General features: G+C 34.9%; 2 protein-coding genes across 2 annotated transcripts in view; one reads left to right on the top strand and one right to left on the bottom strand.

Annotated features, from left to right (window-relative positions):
- Positions 1-20,858, bottom strand: part of LOC149410040 (uncharacterized) — a 229,895-nt gene that overhangs the window by 71,449 nt on the left and 137,588 nt on the right. The window lies entirely within an intron of this gene.
- On the top strand, positions 12,924-20,789 carry LOC149410042 (vitellin-degrading protease-like). The gene is made up of 4 exons (XM_089648613.1): positions 12,924-12,999; positions 17,049-17,253; positions 19,050-19,299; positions 20,422-20,789. Exons 1-4 carry the CDS (start codon positions 12,954-12,956, stop codon positions 20,743-20,745), a joined length of 825 nt encoding a protein of 274 aa, XP_089504739.1. The 5' UTR covers positions 12,924-12,953; the 3' UTR covers positions 20,746-20,789.

Raw genomic sequence — 20,858 nt, forward strand, 5'->3', positions numbered from 1 at the left:
TAGAGGCAGCACATGACACAGTGTAGTAGTAAAACTACGAAACCGAAAGGAATACAATTGTCTTGCTTTTTGCTTGCCACTTTGAGATTTATTGCAGCGTCATTGTGTATTTGTCATCTTATTATCTTGCTTTCCGTGTTGTTATCGTATTTTAAACTGTTGACAATGCTGGATGGCAATACTGGCTATGTCGTCACAAGAAGCATGTAATTTAAATAATTTTAATATGAAAAATAATGAATTACTTTGATACGAGAATATCATCACTGTCGGCCATTGTTGCCATAGGTCCCCTAGCCTTTCTTCCCTCTTGATCTGCCGCGGCCTTCTGACACTCTCCATAGCTACATGTCATCTGCGACATCACGAAGAGTAGCAGTACTTTACATTAGTATATTATCCAAATTGTGATAATAACTTAAAATTGACTATGTTTATTTCCTCAGCCTCCACATATGACGAAGATAACGAAGTCTCGTACATTGACGGAGGATACTATATAGACATTGACGAAGCACCATGGAGCGCATCCATTCAGATGATCTTGGAAGACCGGGAGGAGGAAACCCTACCCCTTTGTTACGGAGCTATAGTGTCTTCCACAGTTATTGTCACGGCCGCGCAGTGCATTGTCGAGTGAGTCAATCATTTCATCACTGTGCATATACTGGTGCGGTCCCTCGCTATTCGTCTCCAGGCAGTCGTCAGTCCTTCCAACCTTGCTCAAATCCTCTTTCACTAAGTCAGTTCACTTAATCCTAGGTCTAATTTGGGCCTCCAGCGTGGCCATAATTTTCGATCTCCTGTCATCTTCTGGCATTCTTCAACATGTCTAGTTCATCACAGTCTTTGGATCCACTTCTGAGATTTGTTGGATTAGCGATAATAGCGCACGAGATCTTTGTTGGATTCTTCCAACAAAGATCTCGTGCGCATTAAATCATAAGGCTACATTCCAGGGTGGGGTTTACCCTCCTCCACAAATACTCTCCACTGGCTGCGGTAACAATCTTCGGTTCTTCCTTGGTAACAATCCTTTTCCATCTCTTCCTCTGGCTAACTTATAGGCGGGCACGCACTAAGTTATGATTTTCGGCGCCCTGTCAATTTTTATTATGTGAATTCTCCAAAAAAGTTCCCAACTGTCCGGCACCAATCACCAATCGGGGTACGTTGAGGCCGATGGGAGTTGGGAAGGAAAGGAGATTGGATAGGGGAAGGTTGGGAGGTAACCGATTAGATCTGTATTGGGTAAGGCACACTGTAGGAATAATTTTAAGAACTATTAACACTGAATTACCATTTTTTTAAAGTTTGTTATACGAGTAGTTAAGCGCACTTGAAGTGAAATGACACTAAACTGCGCTATATAAATTCCATGTTATTATTATTATTATTATTATTAACCGGCTATCTGGTCACGGCTAAAGATGATTTAAGATTTTCACGGCCAAAAGTATTTTTGTTATTTGTTTTTGGGGTGTTATGCCGTGTTGCGCTAACTCCTTCTTTAGCCAACGTTTCGGACAGCATTGCAGTGTCCATCATCAGGGCAGATGTGTTATTTGAGGTTGTGTTAAAATGTGAGCTTATCATCAACGGTATCACAACCTCATACATAAGCTCACATTTTAACACAACCTCAAATAACACATCTGCCCTGATGATGGACACTGCAATGCTGTCCGAAACGTTGGTTTAGCCAACGTTTCTTTAGGAAGGAGTTAGCGCAACACGGCATAACACCCCAAAAACAAATAACAAAAAAACGGCTAAAGATATTAAAACGTCGCTTCAATTATGAATGGTGAAACAGAATGATAATGTATTGAGAGTATCCACGAATTCTTCTTATTCTTTCGTATGGTGTGGGGTCAGAGGGTAAAATCTAGGTCGGCAGCCAGTCTAGGATCTCAGGCGTCGCCCTGTGGACCTCATCAATCCCGCCGGGGAATGAATGCAGCGGATTTTTTTTTACCACATCGGTATATATTTATTAATTAAATGTCCAGCTTATCGCAATCTTTGGAATCTACAAAATCTTTCTTACAATGTCTTAATGCTTATTAAATATTCAAAATCATAAGTCATCTTAATTCTGTTTGAACTGTTTTCTAGCTTAGCTCCAAAGATTTTTTAATCAAGCATTTGTCCTTATTTTTTAGAGATAAACTAATGTTTATAAGACAAGGTTTTAAGCATAGCATCAAGGATAAGCAATAATTAAATATTATAATTAAGATATAATTAAGTCAAAATATTTCACCAACAAATGTAGATATAATATTTCGCGACGCCATCTAGTGGGAATTAACTAAGAAAACTAACAGTGCCCTTTAGGTCATTTTGCACAAAAACGGCGCTATTTAAAACACCAAAATATTATTAACAAAGCCTTTCCTATAAAAATAACGTTGGTTGTTTACAGGTGAAAAAATACAATAAGCAGTAATTGTTGATTGAAGTACTAGTACATATTAAATTATTTGGCGTGTTGGAAATAAACCGACGTAGATCAGTGGTACAGAGCACCTGACCGGACATCAGAAGGTGCGGGTCCAATTCCCGTCGGCGGCATTTATTTATACTCGGGAGATATTTTCAATTTGTATTGATATTTCAGGTGACTAATTATTGATTATAATAATTTGGAAGCACGTCCATTTAATCATATTTTGTGAATTTGTTCCCGTAGCCATCCAATACGCAATTACCGCGTAAGAGTCGGATCGCCGTTCAGCGCTTCTGGGGGACAATTCTTCGAGCCTAAATGGCTGATGATCCACGAGAATTACGACTCACGCTTTCACACCAACGACATTGGACTAATATATTTGGATTTGCCAATCTCCATTGACACGGCAAAGCCAGTGCATCTTCCGCTTCAAGGAGATGTTGTCGAAATTGGTGAAGATGTCATTGCCATAGGCTGGAAGATGTTTAGGCAGCTTGAGGTAACTATATACTTATTTATCGTTTTTGTGTTTAATTTGTAGAACTCCGTTTACATTTTTTTTAAATTTAATTAAAATCTAATTTAATAATATAGGGTTTTCCAATAAGAGGTGTTATTTTGAACAGCCCGCTATTTCGGTAGATGTTACTTTTGAAGCTGTCATTTTTTGACATTTGACAAGTAGAAACTACGCCATTAATAAAAATGGAACGATACACGCTTCAACAATTGAAATTATTAAAATTCACTTGAGTGAATCAAATGCAAATCATCTTGAGAGATGAGGCCCATTTCCACCTCGGTGGCTTCGTCAACAAGCAAAATTGTCGCATCTGGGGCTCGGAAAACCCAAGAGTTATTGTTGAAAAGCTTCTCCATCCTCGCGGTTTATTGTCCGGCGGAGTCATTGGACCTTACTTGGTCGAAAATGAGGCTGGAGCAACAGTTACGGTGAATGGATTGCGCTATCGAGAGATGATTAATGATTTTTTATGGCCGGAATTGGATGGTATTGATTTGGACAACGTTTACTTTCAACAATACGGCGCTACGTGCCACACAAGCAACGAAACCATTGATATTTTACGATTGAATATCAAAATAACACCTCTTATTGGAAAACCCTGTAGTATATTTGTATGATAGGCTTTAATGTAGAAAATGTTTTTATTTGTTGTAATCAATTTTAATTTTTTTACTCCATTTTAATTAATGTTTCTCTTTGCATGTAATAACATTATTTATTGAATTTGTAAACGGTGTAATTATTATTACGTGTGAGAGCTGTTTTGCCTTCTGAAGGCATTATCAAACTATCAGTTTTGAAGTTTCTTAAAAAAACCTCTCAAATGGTATATTTTTTGACGTGATAAAAAGATACAGTTGAAATCATTATCACATTTTTTATTTCTTCCACTTCTTCGATTGGTGGAGGAAAGTTGATGAAAGTTAAAGTGGTGTGCCGAGGTCATTCAGTCAGTCGACAGCACTGGGAGTCCTTGGTTCAGCACAGATGTGTCTCCAGGAAACTGATGAAAGTTAAACTGGTATGCTAAGTCATTCAGACAATCAACAACATTGGGAGTCACTTGGTTCAGCACAGATGACTAAAGGGACATTCATTCTTCTACGATGTTTTCTGATCACATTTTGCCAACACAATTTAAAACTGCATTTTTGCTCTCTTGTAAATTTGTGTTAACTTTTACCATCATAATACCAAAGTGTTTTTGTTTTTTTTTCATTCTTCCAGGATATTGAGGAAACTGAGACCATATTTAACGAATTGCTCCAAGAAGTGGAAACAATCACCATGGAAGTTGGGCTGTGCCAAGAGAACAGCATGGAAATAGTTGATGAGGATGTAATCTGCGCTGGTGATCCCGAGGAAGAACTGGACACCTGCTTCGCGTACACTGGAGGTGCTCTCATGGACATGGAAGGTGTCATGGTGGGAATCTTTTCGTGGAGTCAAGGATGCCAAAGTATGGAACCTGGCGGTGTCTACACCAAGGTATCCAGTCACATAGATTGGCTGAATGACCTACTGAATATAACTTGGGTCAACACGGACAGCCTCGCCAAACTACAACTTTGGAACAGCTGAACATCCTACAGTACACCCTATAGCTGAAAACCCTACAGTATTATTAATAATACAACGTGTTTGGGGAACACTTTTTCCATTAGTCCCCAGATAAAAACGTTATGGTAAATTTCTTATTTTTGTGCGATTTACACAGCGTTCGTATAAACACAGCGTTCGTATAAACACAGCTTTATGATTATTATTTCTACGCGCTCGGTCAGCTCTTCTATAAATTACATTGATTTTACACACTTTTATTTGTTTAACTTTACCTAGTAACAACGCCTCTGATGCTGCGTATAAACATGAAAAACATGCGCGAAACTGAAACGTCGCTTGCGGTTGCTTCGTCCCTTAATTCGTGGTTCGGCTCGCGCTTTTTCGTCATGTTTATAAGCAGCCTGAGATGTTATCATTGCGAATTGCAAAAGTAAAGCTAGGGTTACACTAGAAAATTTTTATTTTTGGCAATAACTGCTTTGTGTAAAAAACTTAAAGGGATTTTTTTTAAATAATCATCACCACCAAAAGTTTCGCGGTATGAGCACGGAACACGGTGTATAGACTTAATTAGGTAATCCAATTACTTTTAAATCTGTAGTATGGACAGTTGGAAAAATGTGTCACATGGGAATGACTATATAATAAAAAATGTACACGTACAAAGTGCTAATAAATAGATGTGGATTTCTCAAAAGAAAGAAAGTGACGGAAAACGGCATGTATCTCCCTTAGGTACTAATTAATACTCTTACCAATTGTTATCTCGGCAATATTAACGATTAAAATAAAATGTGTTTTAGTAAACATATTTTTTTAATATAATTACGATGTAAACAAGAATGTAATTTTTTTTAATTTTATTTATTTTAATTACATATTTTAAATTTGTTCAAGTTTTATTGTAAGTATGTTCAATTGTTTTTTTGTTGTATGTCAAGTTTTGTAATATATAATATATGTTTTATTTTGTAAACACCTGTGATTAACTATAAATACATACTAGCGGTGGGTCATGAGTCATTTGATTAACTCTTGACAGGCCAAGATGCCAAAAAAAAAATCTGTAACCAATTGGGTCTTCGGACGACCCCATTCATTTTTCTGTCTTATGGGTTTTTAAACTATAGAAATCTCAATTATTCAGTCAATTATTAATGGTAACTTATGTATTTGCGCAGGAATACGTAAAATACTAAAATGTTATGTCAAGTATTTAAGCTAATATAAGGAGGATAGTAATTTTGGGTACTACCTACTCCCCCACTTGGCTGCAATTGAGAGCGGGAGTCACGGTACCAGCTGAATATTTTCATACGGCTGAAAGAGTCGACTCAATTGAACGAAGGCTCAATTGAATAAGGCCGTGAGCTCAGAGCGTATGAGAATTCTTTGAAAAAAATGTTCTGCTGCTGCTAAATGATATGTTTAGATAATTATATTATGTATCACTGTAACTCTCGTGTCTCTTGTCTCTCCTAGTATTATTTGTCATTTTACTGCGCTTATGTTTAATTTTATATTATTATTTGTTTGGTTTTATAATTTTACGTAACCTGTATTTAATTTCATTTTTATCTGTATGTATGTAATTTATAGATTTTTGTCTGTAACTTAACTGAGTTTTTGTAACTGGATAATTCTCACGTAACAACTGTAACGCAAAGAACATCTGTAAAAACCCAGTATAAATAAATAAATAAAATCTTCGATTTCAAGCTACACGTCATAATGTCGTTAATAATGATAATGAAAAGGAAAACATTCAGAAGCTACATTATTTATGTACATTACATAAAATATTTATATCTTATCTGTGCATAGCTGTGGTAATCTTATCCATTACAAGAGCTGCTAGATTATATTTAAAATTAATTAGTCATATTATAAGAAGTGAAAAATATAAATGAATTTTGACTATGGCTTGTTTATTTATTTACACACAAAATATTTTATCAACGTAGATACTGAGGTGATTCACCACGCAGCACAAAATACACTTGAAGTAAGAACAAACCAGCTCGGCAAAAGTCGTACACGATATTAACTCTTGACAGGCCAAGATGCCAAACAAAACGCCTGTAACCAAGTGAGTCTTCGGACGACCCCACGCATTTTTCTGTCTTATGGGCTTTCAAACTATATAAATCCCTATTATTCAATCAATTATTAATGGTAACATATTTATTTGCTCAGGAATACGTAAAATACTAGAATGATGTCAAGTAGTTAAGCTAATGTAAGGATAGTAATTTTGGGTACTACCTACTCCCCCACTTGGCTGCGGGATAGTTAACAAATAAATTATTGGAACGCGTTAAGTGATAGTTTTTTTCACTAAAGCTTTTTAAATTGTGATTTAATAAAAAATACGCATTTATTTCAATCTTTTTTCAAAATCGATCTCTGCCTACCCATATAGGTACAATCATCTAGATCAGGGGTCTCCAAACTTTTCAGCCGGAGGGCCACATTGACTACTCCAGTGAGTTCAGAGGGCCAAAACCGTATTAATTTCTAGACATCCATATTTTCTGTCCTAGGGATGGGAGGGGGGTAGACAATAGATTTTTCAGGGATGAAAAAATAGCTTTAGATAACGTAGCTTTGAAGATAATTTTTGATACTCGTTTCTCAGACCTTGATATCATTGCGAATCAAATAAAGATTTTTCAAAAAAATCCTCTCGATATATTCGCGCGATACTTGTGGACGCAATGTAGCCTCTTAGCCATTGACTAACTAAAGAACTTAACTCTTAGACACTGGTCATAAGATGTCGCGGGCCGGATGGAAGACACTGGCGGGCCGGATACGGCCCGCGGGCCGTAGTTTGGAGACCCCTGATCTAGATGATTAATGTCCAGCTTGGAATCAATTCAATTACGTAAATACAATAATTCCCCATTTTGAAACAATCATTTTCTAGGGTTTTGACTGGAAAACCCTATCAAAATCCGTTTCGTGGTTTAACCCTTTTAGTCCCAGTGTTAATTCAAATTAACACGAACTTTGTGTTTTTTTTACCGTAACGGTAGCGATTTAGAAAATCCATGTTTTTGTTTTCTTGTAGCTTGTAATCTTTTCTGTGGCGTCTATTTTTTCCGCTCGGTTGAAATCCTTATTCCCGCCACAAATAAATATTTTGACATCTGCTGATTGTGAGTTTCATAGATTTTCTGCCGTCATTGATTACTTAATTTAAGGTGAGATATCAATATTTCCTACTCGAATTACAAATATTTTAACACATGAAGATGTGTTCTATAATAATAACATCAGTTCAATTCACTGTTCACAGTCATTTGCCAGAATATCGTAAATGAATTTCAATGTTCATTCAAATTAACACTGGTAGTGACGTACATATGTTCGACTAGTATGGCGAATTTTTAATGATTATTATCCTAGATTATTTCTTTATTTCTGAAAGAATTTTAGTTAAGATTTTATTTGTTTCAAACCTATCACTACTTTCTAAATGTGAATTTTTGGCATGAAACAGTTATTTGTATTATTTTTGTGTTATGTTTATTTTACATTACTACTTAAAAAATACCATCTCACGTCCAATGTTAAGCAAAATTAACATAAAATAATTTATAAAAAAAAAAAAAATACCAAAAATTTACAAATAATTTTCCGAGGTATTTATTATCAAGCATTACATATTTTATTTATGTGGAAACAATAATGCGGGTGTGAAAGGGTTAAGAGCTAAGCGCACAGACAGATGCGGATAGCGACTTTATTTTAATCTATTTAAAGATATATATTTAAACATGTAGGTGTAAATGAATATGCGTATCATATTAATACACCTTGTCTTATCTTTCCAATATCTATGGCTAAGAAACGTGAACTTATAAACGGGACGCAACAAGACATACTTAATGAATATTTTATTTATTGTTTTGGTGTTTAATTCGTAGAACTCATAGACATATGAATATTAGTAGACCTGCCCTAAGTGATTAAAAGCGTATTATCCCCACTCCCCATACCGGTTCCATTGGAGCCGGCTGTGCTCGCGTATGGCCTCAAGTGAAATTTGAAAACGTGACGTCATCATTCTTGTGCGTACTATGGTCGAGGCACCATCGGTTCATTTTACGAAATAACACGGCAAAATGTTGACTTGTACTATGAAAACTTGTAAAAATAGATTTGAAAAAGAGAATAAACCCAATTGTCGTATTACATTCCATATATAAGCATTATTTTACTTTATTTTAAGCATATTCACATCGTATAATATAGATCAGTTTTAGAAACATATACTATCACATCGAGAAACGTCTGGACGCGAAACACAAAGCTGGTTGGTTGCTGGGAAGTAAATTATGAACATTTATAAAAGTGTCTTAACTAAATACTTAAACGAAATATTCGACTCTGAAAATGCAACCGAATTTTTTTGCCGAATTTGGACTTCGCAAATTTGTTCATAACGTGGCGAGTAATTTGCGCTCCCATGTAAAAATGTCTATTCATTCAAAAGCACGTTTTACTTTTAAGAAGTAAATGGTGATATTATAATGCGAGATGCCTATTTACTGCCAGATTGATTTATTGACGAATCACAGTCAGCCTTACGCCCTTCGTTCTTCAACAGTTGATTTTACCCCTCGCCATTATCTTCTCGTCTATTAATTCCTATGTCTGTGGTAATGTCATATTTTAGGTATCATATTCGTAGTATAAATTATAGAAAAAATTCTCTCACTTCCAGATAATTTTTTACCCAGATTTTGACATTTATTTTATACGAGTTTAGGTTTTGGCACATCTTGATGGAACTAGGCAAAGAATTAAACAATTTTGGGCCAATATAGTTAATGTGTCTTTGGGCTAGCCTAGTTTTGCAGTGAGGCACTGTGTACATACTGTACATGCATATGTTGTGTCTCTGGTTAGAACGATTTGGATTATTACAGAAATTATAAGGACGAGTGTATATAAATTTCAGAAATTGGACACAGTAGATCCGCCTTAGTTCCATAATGTCAGTTTCCTGAAACAATTGATCAGTGGGATATGTCTTAGTCTTCTGGTGCATTATCTTAACACTATATGGTCGGGCATTTTACCGCCAAATTGGGGGCGAAGCGCGGGTGTTTTTTTTTTAATTTTTAGCGCCAAAATTAGACTTTCCGCAAAATATTCATATCTTATGATCTATTTGATATTTTTCGATGAAACTTTCAGTGTTTGTCTCTATTTATTTACTTAGCAATGTATGTGTAATTCCTTTTTTTATGAACAAAAACTTTCTACTTTCTTGGGAATCATAGAAAAAACAGTATTTTATAATCGAAATAACATATCGAAATTTATTCATACAAAATTACAAGATTATTTAGAAATTTTCAATACATATAAAAAAACTATAACCTAATAGTGTTTCAATATGTGATAGCGTTCGAAACACTTTCCTTTATGCAGGGGCACATTGCAAAACTTGCACATGTACCGCGTTTCACTGCGTAGTTTGTGAGCGGAACATACGCGACAGCGATCTAATTTTTTTGTTGTGCTTCAAACTCATTGTATTGACAGGTAGATAGATCGGGTATCGACGACAATAGAAAACACATGACCCCGCACCCATTTAAAACCCCTTGTTTACAAGTTTAGCGCTTTGCTCCAACAAAACGAGTAAACTCGTCTCCCGCGTCTTACTGTAAAAAGGCGTATGACGAGTTTTCTCGTTTCCCGCAAAGAATGTGTTAATGATAGACTTCTGAATAATTTCTAGAGGTTTCAAGGCTTATCTTATCTAACAGATATGTATTCATTGTGTTGTATTAATCATTATTTACTTCTTTTAATTAATCTTTCGATTAAAATAATCAGCTGGATTATTAATCAAAAAATTAATGCTTCCGTTATTTGTTTATCAAACTTAGTCATTTTATTTATATTTTTTTATTAACTTTTGCTTAATTGAAGTACGTTTAATTAATTTGCTGTTTAAAGCAAACTTACAAAGATAATAATAAAACCATGAATAATTAGGTAGAATTTTCGGATACATTATTGTTTAATTACAAGGTTATTTATATTTGGAACACGTTTTCCGATGAACTGATCTTTTTTAGCAGGGTTGCCAATGCATAATTTAGAAAAAATAGTTGGAGAATAAAATACAATTCAATTCAGGTTTGCCAAATAAAAATATGTCTATTGGAGTACATACGAACTTTTTGTAGAATGGAATTTCACACTGATAAATATTGTCATAGTTCCTACTAACATCTGAGGGGAGAGAATATGTAATGTTGTTAAATATCTCACTAGTTCGATTATATCCTCGTTTCTCAGTGATACAACGCACAATGCACAATGGACTCGTAATCGTAATGGCTGTCGTAATAAGCCTTATGTTTTATTAGTTGAATATGTAACAAAGATTTGCCGACTATCAATACGGAGCTATTTCTCACTAGGAACAATGGATCCATTGAATTATTCTTCAGAAGGTGTGCGCACTTCTGTGCGTTTGTAAATATTTGCGTAACAAACTACTTGAGATTCTTCTTCCTAATGTTTTATTTGTTTAAATGTAAAGCCCGTCCTGACCCGTCCCGACCCGCCCCGACCCGAGAGAAAACTAAAACTAAATCACTGTCACGAGATTACCGTACGATTCAATCGTGTCTAATAGAAGTTGCGCTCAGTGATGAGAATTTGCGAACTTGCCGCACTAATTGCACCGCTATTTCTTTTTAACTCGAATTGCATTTTCATTCATCGACATTACATCTACCCCAGTCTACTTTTACTAATTTTATTTAAGTACATAAAACTTTTATTCAAACAATTTAAGGTCAGAAAATTAAGTGCAATATACTTCTATCATGCAACACTACAAATTTATAAAAATAATATTCATGAAATAAAGGTGCACCCTTTACAAATAACAGAATTCTTAGGCAAACGTCTATACTTCCTACTCCGAAATGTAAAAAACAATAGGACAGTTCAATCCTGAATATCTCGGAGTAAAAATTTTTAATTCATTACCAGAAAAAAGGTAAAATTTCGATCGCGCTGGCCTCGCTTATTATGAATATTTTTTAGATAAAACCTTTAGATTCACCTTAATTACTGTACGACACAACTTTTAACCTTCGGGGAGGTGGAAAATATTGCAATAAAAATTTCAATTACGTAAAATTAAAATTAGCTTTCGTTTTGTGAAACGAGACCGTCCATTTTCAAACTTTACTGTCAAATGTCATTTTGTTTTGTTGGTATTTCTGTTACTATAGGACGAAACGAACGGCTAGAAGTAGCTAGAGACCTAATCGCGCGGACGTTTTTTTTTAATGTTAAAAAATTCCGTCAAATTAGTATTTACCTAACATGCATGCATTGTGTGCGTTGTGATTGAAATTTATTAGCTGGATTTTATTTTTTTACGTTCAAATTTTATTTAAGTTAACTATTTCTGCGATGTTGAGCGGCTACGCTAAGTTTGTGTAACATGGTTTATGATGAAAAAGAAAATGCCCCCTTTATACCGCCTGCTCGCGTCAAAGCAAGAAAAACATCCCAGTTTTCAATTAGTTTAGCGGCTACGCTAGGTTTGTGTAACATGGTTTGTGATCCAAAAGAAAGTGTCCCTTTTATACCGCCTGCTCGCGTCAAGGCAAGAAAAACATCCCAGTTTTCAATTAGTTTAGCGGCTACGCTAGGTTTAAAACAAGTTTTATCAAAAACCCTGAAGAAGTGAGCGTTGCTCATGAAACATGTTGGTAATAAACAATAAAAGTGGTTAAAACGAAGTATTTTATTAATTTTTAATTAAAATGGTGCCACAAAATAAGTTTGCTGAGTTAGAAGAAAAAATTAGAATTAAAAAAAAAACTTCATAAGTTTCAAACCAATTTCACCAGGGGGGGGGGGGAATTGAACAAGCTTGGGCCAAATAGACACTCCTATAATACACTTCTATCTGATTATCTTTTCAGTGATTTTGTTTCCATGATGACTGAACACAAGGACATCTTTAAGAAGTGAAATAAAAATCATTAAAGGCGATGAAAAAAAACTAACCTATAAACATAAACTACGTAATCTTGTTAACCTTGGTTTTGTTTCATCACTTTTCATGACTATATATCACTTTTTAAATGTGTGTTGAATTGTGTTTTTGAGAGTTATCCAGTCACCAGTGGTTTTGATGCACAGAATCGATCACAAATATTATCACCTACAGTATTTTGATAAGATATCGTGATAAGAGGTCGTCGTTAATGTGATAAAAAGTAATATTAAGTTAAAAGAACACGTCACATTGCAATCTTATCCAAATAATCTGATTGATAAATTAATCTATCAACGTAGTTAAATTTAAAACGTAAATCTAATTAATATTGGACAAACATCATTTATTTAGCGAAGATGTATCGTATTACGATTTTCTTGGTTTGCCTCGTCTCAGCACAGGGTAAGACATTGATTACATTTAAAGCGTATTTAATTTGTGTACTTTCAAAGATTATTAAATTTGTGTACTTTTTATGTTTATTAAATTGGTGTACTTTTAAAGATTATTTAACTTTTTGTACTTTGAAAATTATTAAATTTGTGTACTTTTCAAGTTTTTATTTTATTTAAATTAATGTTCTTTTAAATATTATTACATTTGCATTTATTCAATTAATTTAACTGTAAAAATTATTAAATTTGTGTACTTGGTAAATATTTACCTACGACTACCGTTTGAGAAAATATTACGTACGAGACACTATTTTGACATACCGAGTTCTCGCATACTTCGCGTTTGTTATTACGTAGTGTAGGGCACTGCCAACATAACAATTAAAAAACACAATCGGATAGTTTTTAAAATTTATATGGTAAAACGGTTTTTTTATATCATAGACAATGAAAAACATTTTTTTAAATGATGTGTTCATTTATTTATACAAAAAATATTGTAAATAAAAAATTATTTATTAAAATTAACGTATTAAGGAAAGGTTTTTTGGTAAAGGTTACGAATTCCACTTCACAGTAAATATGGAATGATTACTTTGAATTAATACTTGAATTTAGTTATATTATTAAATTATTACTAAAAGTTACTATAAATGTTGGGGAACCTTTAATAACGCCTGCTCGCGTCCCCTTTAGAGTTTTATCCCAGTTTTCAAGTAGTTTGTGGGCTACGCTAGGTTTGTATAGACTGGTTTGTGATTTAATTCTAATACCTTTTTTCCATGTTATTTCCTGTTACAAAAAAATGCCCCTTTAATAACGCCTGCTCGCGTCCCCTTTAGAGTTATATCGCAGTTTTCAAGTAGTTTGTGGGCTACGCTAGGTTTGTATAGACTGGTTTGTGATTTAATTCTACCTAATCCAACCTAACCTAACCTAACCTATCCTATAATAATCTAACCTAAACTATCCTATAATAACCCAACCTAACCTATCCTATAATAATCCAACCTAAACTATCCTATAATAACCCAACCTAACCTAACCTAACCTATCCTAATCTAACATATATATTAATCCAACCTAACCTAACCTAACCTATCCTAATCTAACAAATATATTAATCTAACCTAACCTAACCTATCCTAATCTAATCTATAATAATCCAACCTAACCTAACCTAATTTATCCTAATCTAACATATAATAATCCAACCTAACCTATCCTAATCTAACATATAATAATCCAAAATAACCTAATCTAACCTGTAATAACCTATAATAACCCAACCTTACCTAAAATGAAAACGTTTTATTTTAAAAAAATCGTAGTAAACCATAGACATATGAATATTAGTAGACCTGCCCTAAGTGATTAAAAGCGTATTATCCCCACTCCCCATACCGGTTCCATTGAGCCGGCTGGGCTCGCGTACGGCCTCAAGTGATATTTGAAAACGTGACGTCATCATTCTTGTGCGAACTATGGTCGAGGCATCATCGGTTCATTTTACAAAATAACACGGCAAAATGTTTACTTGTACTATGAAAACTGGTAAAAATAGATGCGAAAAAAGAGAATAAACCCAATTGTCGTATTACATTCCATATATAAGCATTATTTTATTTTATTTTAAGCATATTCACATCGTATAATATGAATCAGTTGTTACTATCACATCGAGAAACGTCTGGACGCGAAACACAAAGCTGGTTGGTTGCTGGGAAGTAAATTATGAACATTTATAAAAGTGTCTTAACTAAATACTCTGAAACTAACTACGACTCTGAATATAGAAGCTGCCTTACTTTGCCGAATTTGGACTTCGCAAATTTGCTCATAACGTGGCGAGTAATTTGCGCTCCCATGTAAAAATGTCTATTCATTCAAAGCAGATTTTACTTTTAAGAAGTAAATGGTGATATTATAATGCGAGATGCCTATTTACTGTCAGATTGATTTATTGACGAATCACAGTCATCTTCACTCCCTTCGTTCTTCAACAGTTGATTTTACCCCTCGCCTTTATCTTCTCGTCTATTAATTCCTATGTCTGTGTAGTAAACCTTTAAATATTAAGATACTAAATTCATCTGATGTTTGGTATCAAAGTTGATCGCCTAACAATTAACGGGTGCGTGTCTAGCGATCTCGAAAAATTGTCTATTATGCCGATTATGCCTTTCATGTTTCCTACACTGCCACTACACAAATAAACGCGAAGTATGCGAGAACTCGGTGTGTCAAAATAGTGTCTCGTACGGAATATTTTCTCAAACGGTAGTCGTAGGTAAATAATTACCGTGTACTTTTCAGGTTTATTAAATTGTTGAACTTTTAAAGATTTTTAAATTTGTGTACTTTTAAAGATTATTAAAAGAGTGTAGGTACTTATGTATACACTTTATTAAATTTGGTAAACTTGTCGAATTCCGATCTATATAAAAACAACATTGATTTCAACATATCTAATGGAGATAACTATTCAAGTCGGGGTACAAGGAAACACGCACAAAACATGTTTTTAGGGTATTATGGGTTATTTTAATAATTTATGCCAATTTACTAAACTTCAAACTTAACTTTGATTAAGAAAAATTGAACTTTAATGCATCTTTTACCATCTCCCACGACACAAATAGTTATTTCTTGTAGTACATAATTAAGTTGAAACCAAGTGCTATTTTTTGCGTACTAATTTGTATACTTTTCAATTTGTACCGACTTATTTCGTTGTAATGTAATTATATTTTTTCTTGACAAATTAGAGACACGTCAGAGATTTATCTTTCAAATGTATACCGTTAATAAATTTAAAATACTTATCAAAAATTTAAACAAAAAAATGCACATTTCAAATATGGAATTATTGTAATAAAATTATTAAATAATGTTGGTACCTACTTAATCGCTTGTCTAAAATACACATAAATGTAGATTTTTGTAAGTTAAAAGAAATTATATATAATAAACACATAAAGAAACCTAATTATTATTGTTCACTACCAACTTACATTTTAATTCAACTCTCTGTTCTTTAAGAGCAAACAGTTTTATGATATGATTTATATGCCTATCTGTTCAAATTAAAATAATTAAAAATAATAATGAAAAAAATTACGCAAGAAAATTTCACATGATTTCTTATTAAATACTCTAAAAATACACACATTGGAAGACAGACGTAAAATAAACGACTTAACTTTTTTATTCAAAACTCTAAATTCGACTGTTGCGAACTTCTGCAACTCATAAACCTACGAATACCTACAATAACAACACGACAAAATACACTATTCCACTGCAACACACATAAGCGCAATTACATTGCGAACTCCCCAATACAACGGTTTCACACTATGGGAAACCAATACTTAGGTGATGTCGATATATTTAATATTAACTTACGAATTTTGTGGATCACGTAAAAGATTTATTTTTTTATTGGTGCCCTTTTTTACTCATTTAAAGTACGCTCTAGCGTGTTTAAATCGCACTTTATGGAACGCGCGTTTTTTAAAGTTACCATGGCAACATCAACAAATCAACAAAATGTGAAGTCTAAATGTCAACTTTTAACTATAAATTCAACTATTAATCTTATGTGACAGATTGCAAATTAATGTTTGTGTTTTTCATTTCCATGACAACAAGATATTGTGATGTCACATCACGAATTCATTAATAGTTCTTATTTCCAAATTTTTAATAATAATATCAATATTTATGTTTTCAAAGTGTACCAATAAAAAAAATAGCGTAAAGTATTCGTGGATAACTGGTCTTTAAAACACTTGCTTTATTTCGAGCACTCGGCTACGCCGTCGTGCTCGAAAAATCGCGCGTGTTTTAAAGACCTGTTTATCCACTTATACTTTAATATACTATTTTAATGTAATTATTTTTATTATTTCTTTTCCATGTTTCAAAATTGTCTGTCATCAAAATTGTACCACCTACATGTAAAAGCCCTCTGGGCGTTAAATAAATAAACATCACATCAAATCACCAACAAGCGAAATGGGTACGTTTGATTCTAATTGGTCTCCTTTTCAGCCTCCGTCTATCCCATCTTCCGTGGCATCCCATGGGCGGGGAAGATGGGTAGGATAGTGGGCGGGGAGGACATCCCCATCAGCGAAGCTCCTTGGAGCGCCTCTATCCTCGTGGTGTCCGGTACCGCCCGCTCCCTGTCCCACACTTGCGGGGGAAGCATCATCTCCCCCACTGTGGTGCTGACGGCCGCCCACTGTCTGCTCAGGTAAGTTATTACAGAATAGTCTCGCAATGGAATGGGCTGGTAAACCATTAATTACCTTACTTTTGGACTTCACTTATCTGCGCAGCGGCCTGGAGTGGCGCGTTACAAATCCCAAATCGGATGAACAAGTGTGTTATAATTTACCCACCTCGCTCATTTTTAGCACCGCTACGCCACCCGATTTTAAGGCAGTTCGGATTTTTGATCGCTTTTACTAAAAGTCCCAAAATGGACTGCGCTGCAAAACGTTGCCTTGCTTTAGCGAACTTTCTGTCTAGTTATTTCGATGTGTGCTTGAATGATGTCGTTGATTATGCAAAGCGTTCTCCAAAGCTTTGTAATAAACTAAATAAATTATAATTTCCATTATACATTCATCATGACGAAGAAACCTTTGGTTTTGAAACCTGTCGTTCCGTTTCGATTAAATAGTTAAATTTAAACCTGTCATCAAAATCAGATTTTTGATGGGTGTTATTACCGTAGGTGTAAATGCACTAGGTGTAATTGGACTAGGTATAGTGGCAGTAGGTGTAATTTCACTAGCAGTAATTTTAAGTAGATGTAATTGCAGTAGGTGTAATTTAAGTAGGTGTAATTGCACTCGGTGTAATGTTAAGTAGATGTAATTGCAGTGGGTGTAATTGCACTAGGTGTAATTTTAAGAAGATGTAATAGTAGTAGGTGTAATTGCACTAGGTGCAAATTTATTTATTTATTTATTTATTTGGAAAAGTTGACAGCAAATCTGTAATTATATAATGATACAATAATAATATTATTAATTATGCCAATTATGAACTTTCCACTGATGAATAGTTAATGGTGTTACAATGGTGTACAATGGCATAGAGATGTTCTCTTAAATTAATTTCTTGTTTAGTTAGGAAATATTAAAAATATTAAAATAAAGGAGGGTGGGGGGGAGGAGGGGGAAATATAGGATAAGGATTAAGAGGCAAAGGACGGGAATATATAGGAATTGAACTAGTTTGAGTTTTGTTGATTATTGAGTTTTTGTTTTATGTCGCGTAAAGTCGAGTTAAATATGTCAATATGGTTATAATTTAAGTTAAAAAAGTGTGTGGATCTGTAGATAAATGAGTTTTGTTTGGAATTTGTCTTACAATGAGGGAGATTAAAAGTAAGCGACTGTCTGCTGTTGCGATTGGGAACATGGAATAATAGGCGTTGAAGAAGATCAGGACTATCGATTAAATTGTGTGTAATTTTGAATAACATTACCAAATCTGCTACATTTCTTCGGAAAGTTAACGTCTGTATATTGAAGAACTTTGCAGAGTCTTCATTACTGATATGAGATCGAAAAGAGCGGAAATTAAGGTACCTTAAAAATCTATTTTGAACACTTTCAATTCTATTTTTATGTATTGCATAGCCTGGGTTCCACACTTGTGATGCGTATTCAAGGATACTACGAGCGTATGAGAAATACAGTGTTTTGAGTGTTAATTTAATAATATGTAATTGCAGTAGGTGTAATTTAAGTAGGTGTAATTGCACTAGGTATAATTTTAAAAAGATGTAATAGCAGTAGGTGTAATTTAAGTAAGAGTAATTGCGTAGGTGTAATTTAAGTAATTAATATAATTCTCTCATGAAATATTGGTACGTGGACTTCAAGCCTCTGTATTATCACCGCGACGCAGCATGAGCGTGTTCCAAAACAGAGTTGTGTGTAGGTTCATCCTCTCTGCCTACCCCCACGGAGAATCGGCGTTAGTTTAGTTTACGTATTGGTCTGTAATAATAACTTAAGACTTATCTATTTCCAGAAAGAAGCCTGAAAATCTCCTTGTTCGCGTAGGATCAGCCAACAACAGCGAGGGCGGACAGCTCATAGAACCTTCTAAAATCATCTTCCACGCCGACTTCAGTGTTATCACTGCCGAGCACGACATCGGCTTGCTCTTCCTGTCGGAGCCCATCACCATCGGCACGGCTTCCCCCATCCGCCTGCCCCTTCAGGGTGACACGGTAGAGGATGACTCTGCAGCCATCAACACGGGCTGGGGAAGGCTCTCCGTAAGTATCGTACTGGTGAAATACAACAGAATAACATTCAGAATCGTAGCTTGAATTGGTTTACCAGACCTGAATAGCCTGGTACTTTCCCACCTTACCCCCAAACCCCTGCAACCTCACAACATACCCTAATAATTCATCTTCATTTTAAAAAATATATATGTTCCTCTTAACTTAAATATGAGTATTCAAAGTTAGCATTTTTCAAAGCCCGTCAAAACAGGGTACGTGTGACGTCACACGTACCTCGGTTAACAGTGTCAATCCCACTCGGTACGGTATGAAATCAACAACAAATCCCAATTTAAATATTTAATACAGACATAGGAATTAATAGACGAGAAGATAATGGCGAGGGGTAAAATCAACTGTTGAAGAACGAAGGGGGTAAGGCTGACTGTGATTCGTCAATAAATCAATCTGACAGTAAATAGGCATCTCGCATTATAATATCACCATTTAGTTCTTAAAAGTAAATCTGCTTTTGAATGAATAGACATTTTTACATGGGAGCGCAAATTACTCGCCACGTTATGAACTAATTTGCGAAGTCCAAATTCGGCAAAGTAAGGCAGCTTCTATTTTCAGAGTCGTAGTTAGTTTCAGAGTATTTAGTTAAGACACTTTTACAAATGTTTCATAATTTACTTACCCCAGTAAACAACGATGAGCACACTTGAGAATCGCTACATTGTGATGTGATAGTATATGTTTCTAAAACTGATCCATATTATACGATGTGAATATGCTTAAAATAAAGTAAAATAATGCTTACTTATGGAATGTAATACGACAATTGGGTTTATTCTCTTTTTCACATCTATTTTTACAAGTTTTCATATCACAAGTCAACATTTTGCAGTGTTATTTCGTAAAATGAACCGATGATGCCTCGACCATAGTTCGCACAAGAATGATGACGTCACGTTTTCAAATTTCACTTGAGGCCATGCGCGAGCACAGCCGGCGCCAATGGAACCGGTATGGGGAGTGGGGATAATACGCTTTTAATCACTTAGGGCAGGTCTACTAATATTCATATGTCTATGATATTTAACAAGATTTGCAAAAAACATGGATTCTTTTGAAATAATTTGAAAATTGTATATTTGATGATTTTAGGAGGACGGTCCCGCTCCAACAGCCCTACAATCCGTCCTGATACAAATCATCAACCAAATCGTGTGCAGAGCGACAACCCGTTCCACAGTGACCTCTGGCATGATCTGCGCCGGGGTCCCCGAAGGAGGAAGGGGCGCCTGCAACGGGGACTCTGGGGGCCCCCTCACTGTCAATAACACCCTCGTGGGGCTCACCTCCTGGTCCCAGGGTTGCGTCAGGCCGGGCAAACCGACCGTCTACACGAGGGTGGCCAGTTATATCGACTGGATTAAGGAACGAGTAGAACAGAACGGCAATCAATCAATTAATGAGACGTTTTATTGATCAGTCAATAATAAAACAATAAATACATCCAAAAATATATCTGACGTAACTAATACCTGTTTTTGCATTCTTCATCCTGTCCCTTATCGTTGACAAGTTGCGAATGATGAATT

This window comes from Hesperophylax consimilis, chromosome 28, assembly GCF_061612785.1.
Source record: "Hesperophylax consimilis isolate HC1 chromosome 28, BYU_Hcon_1.0, whole genome shotgun sequence".
NCBI lineage: Eukaryota > Metazoa > Arthropoda > Insecta > Trichoptera > Limnephilidae > Hesperophylax > Hesperophylax consimilis.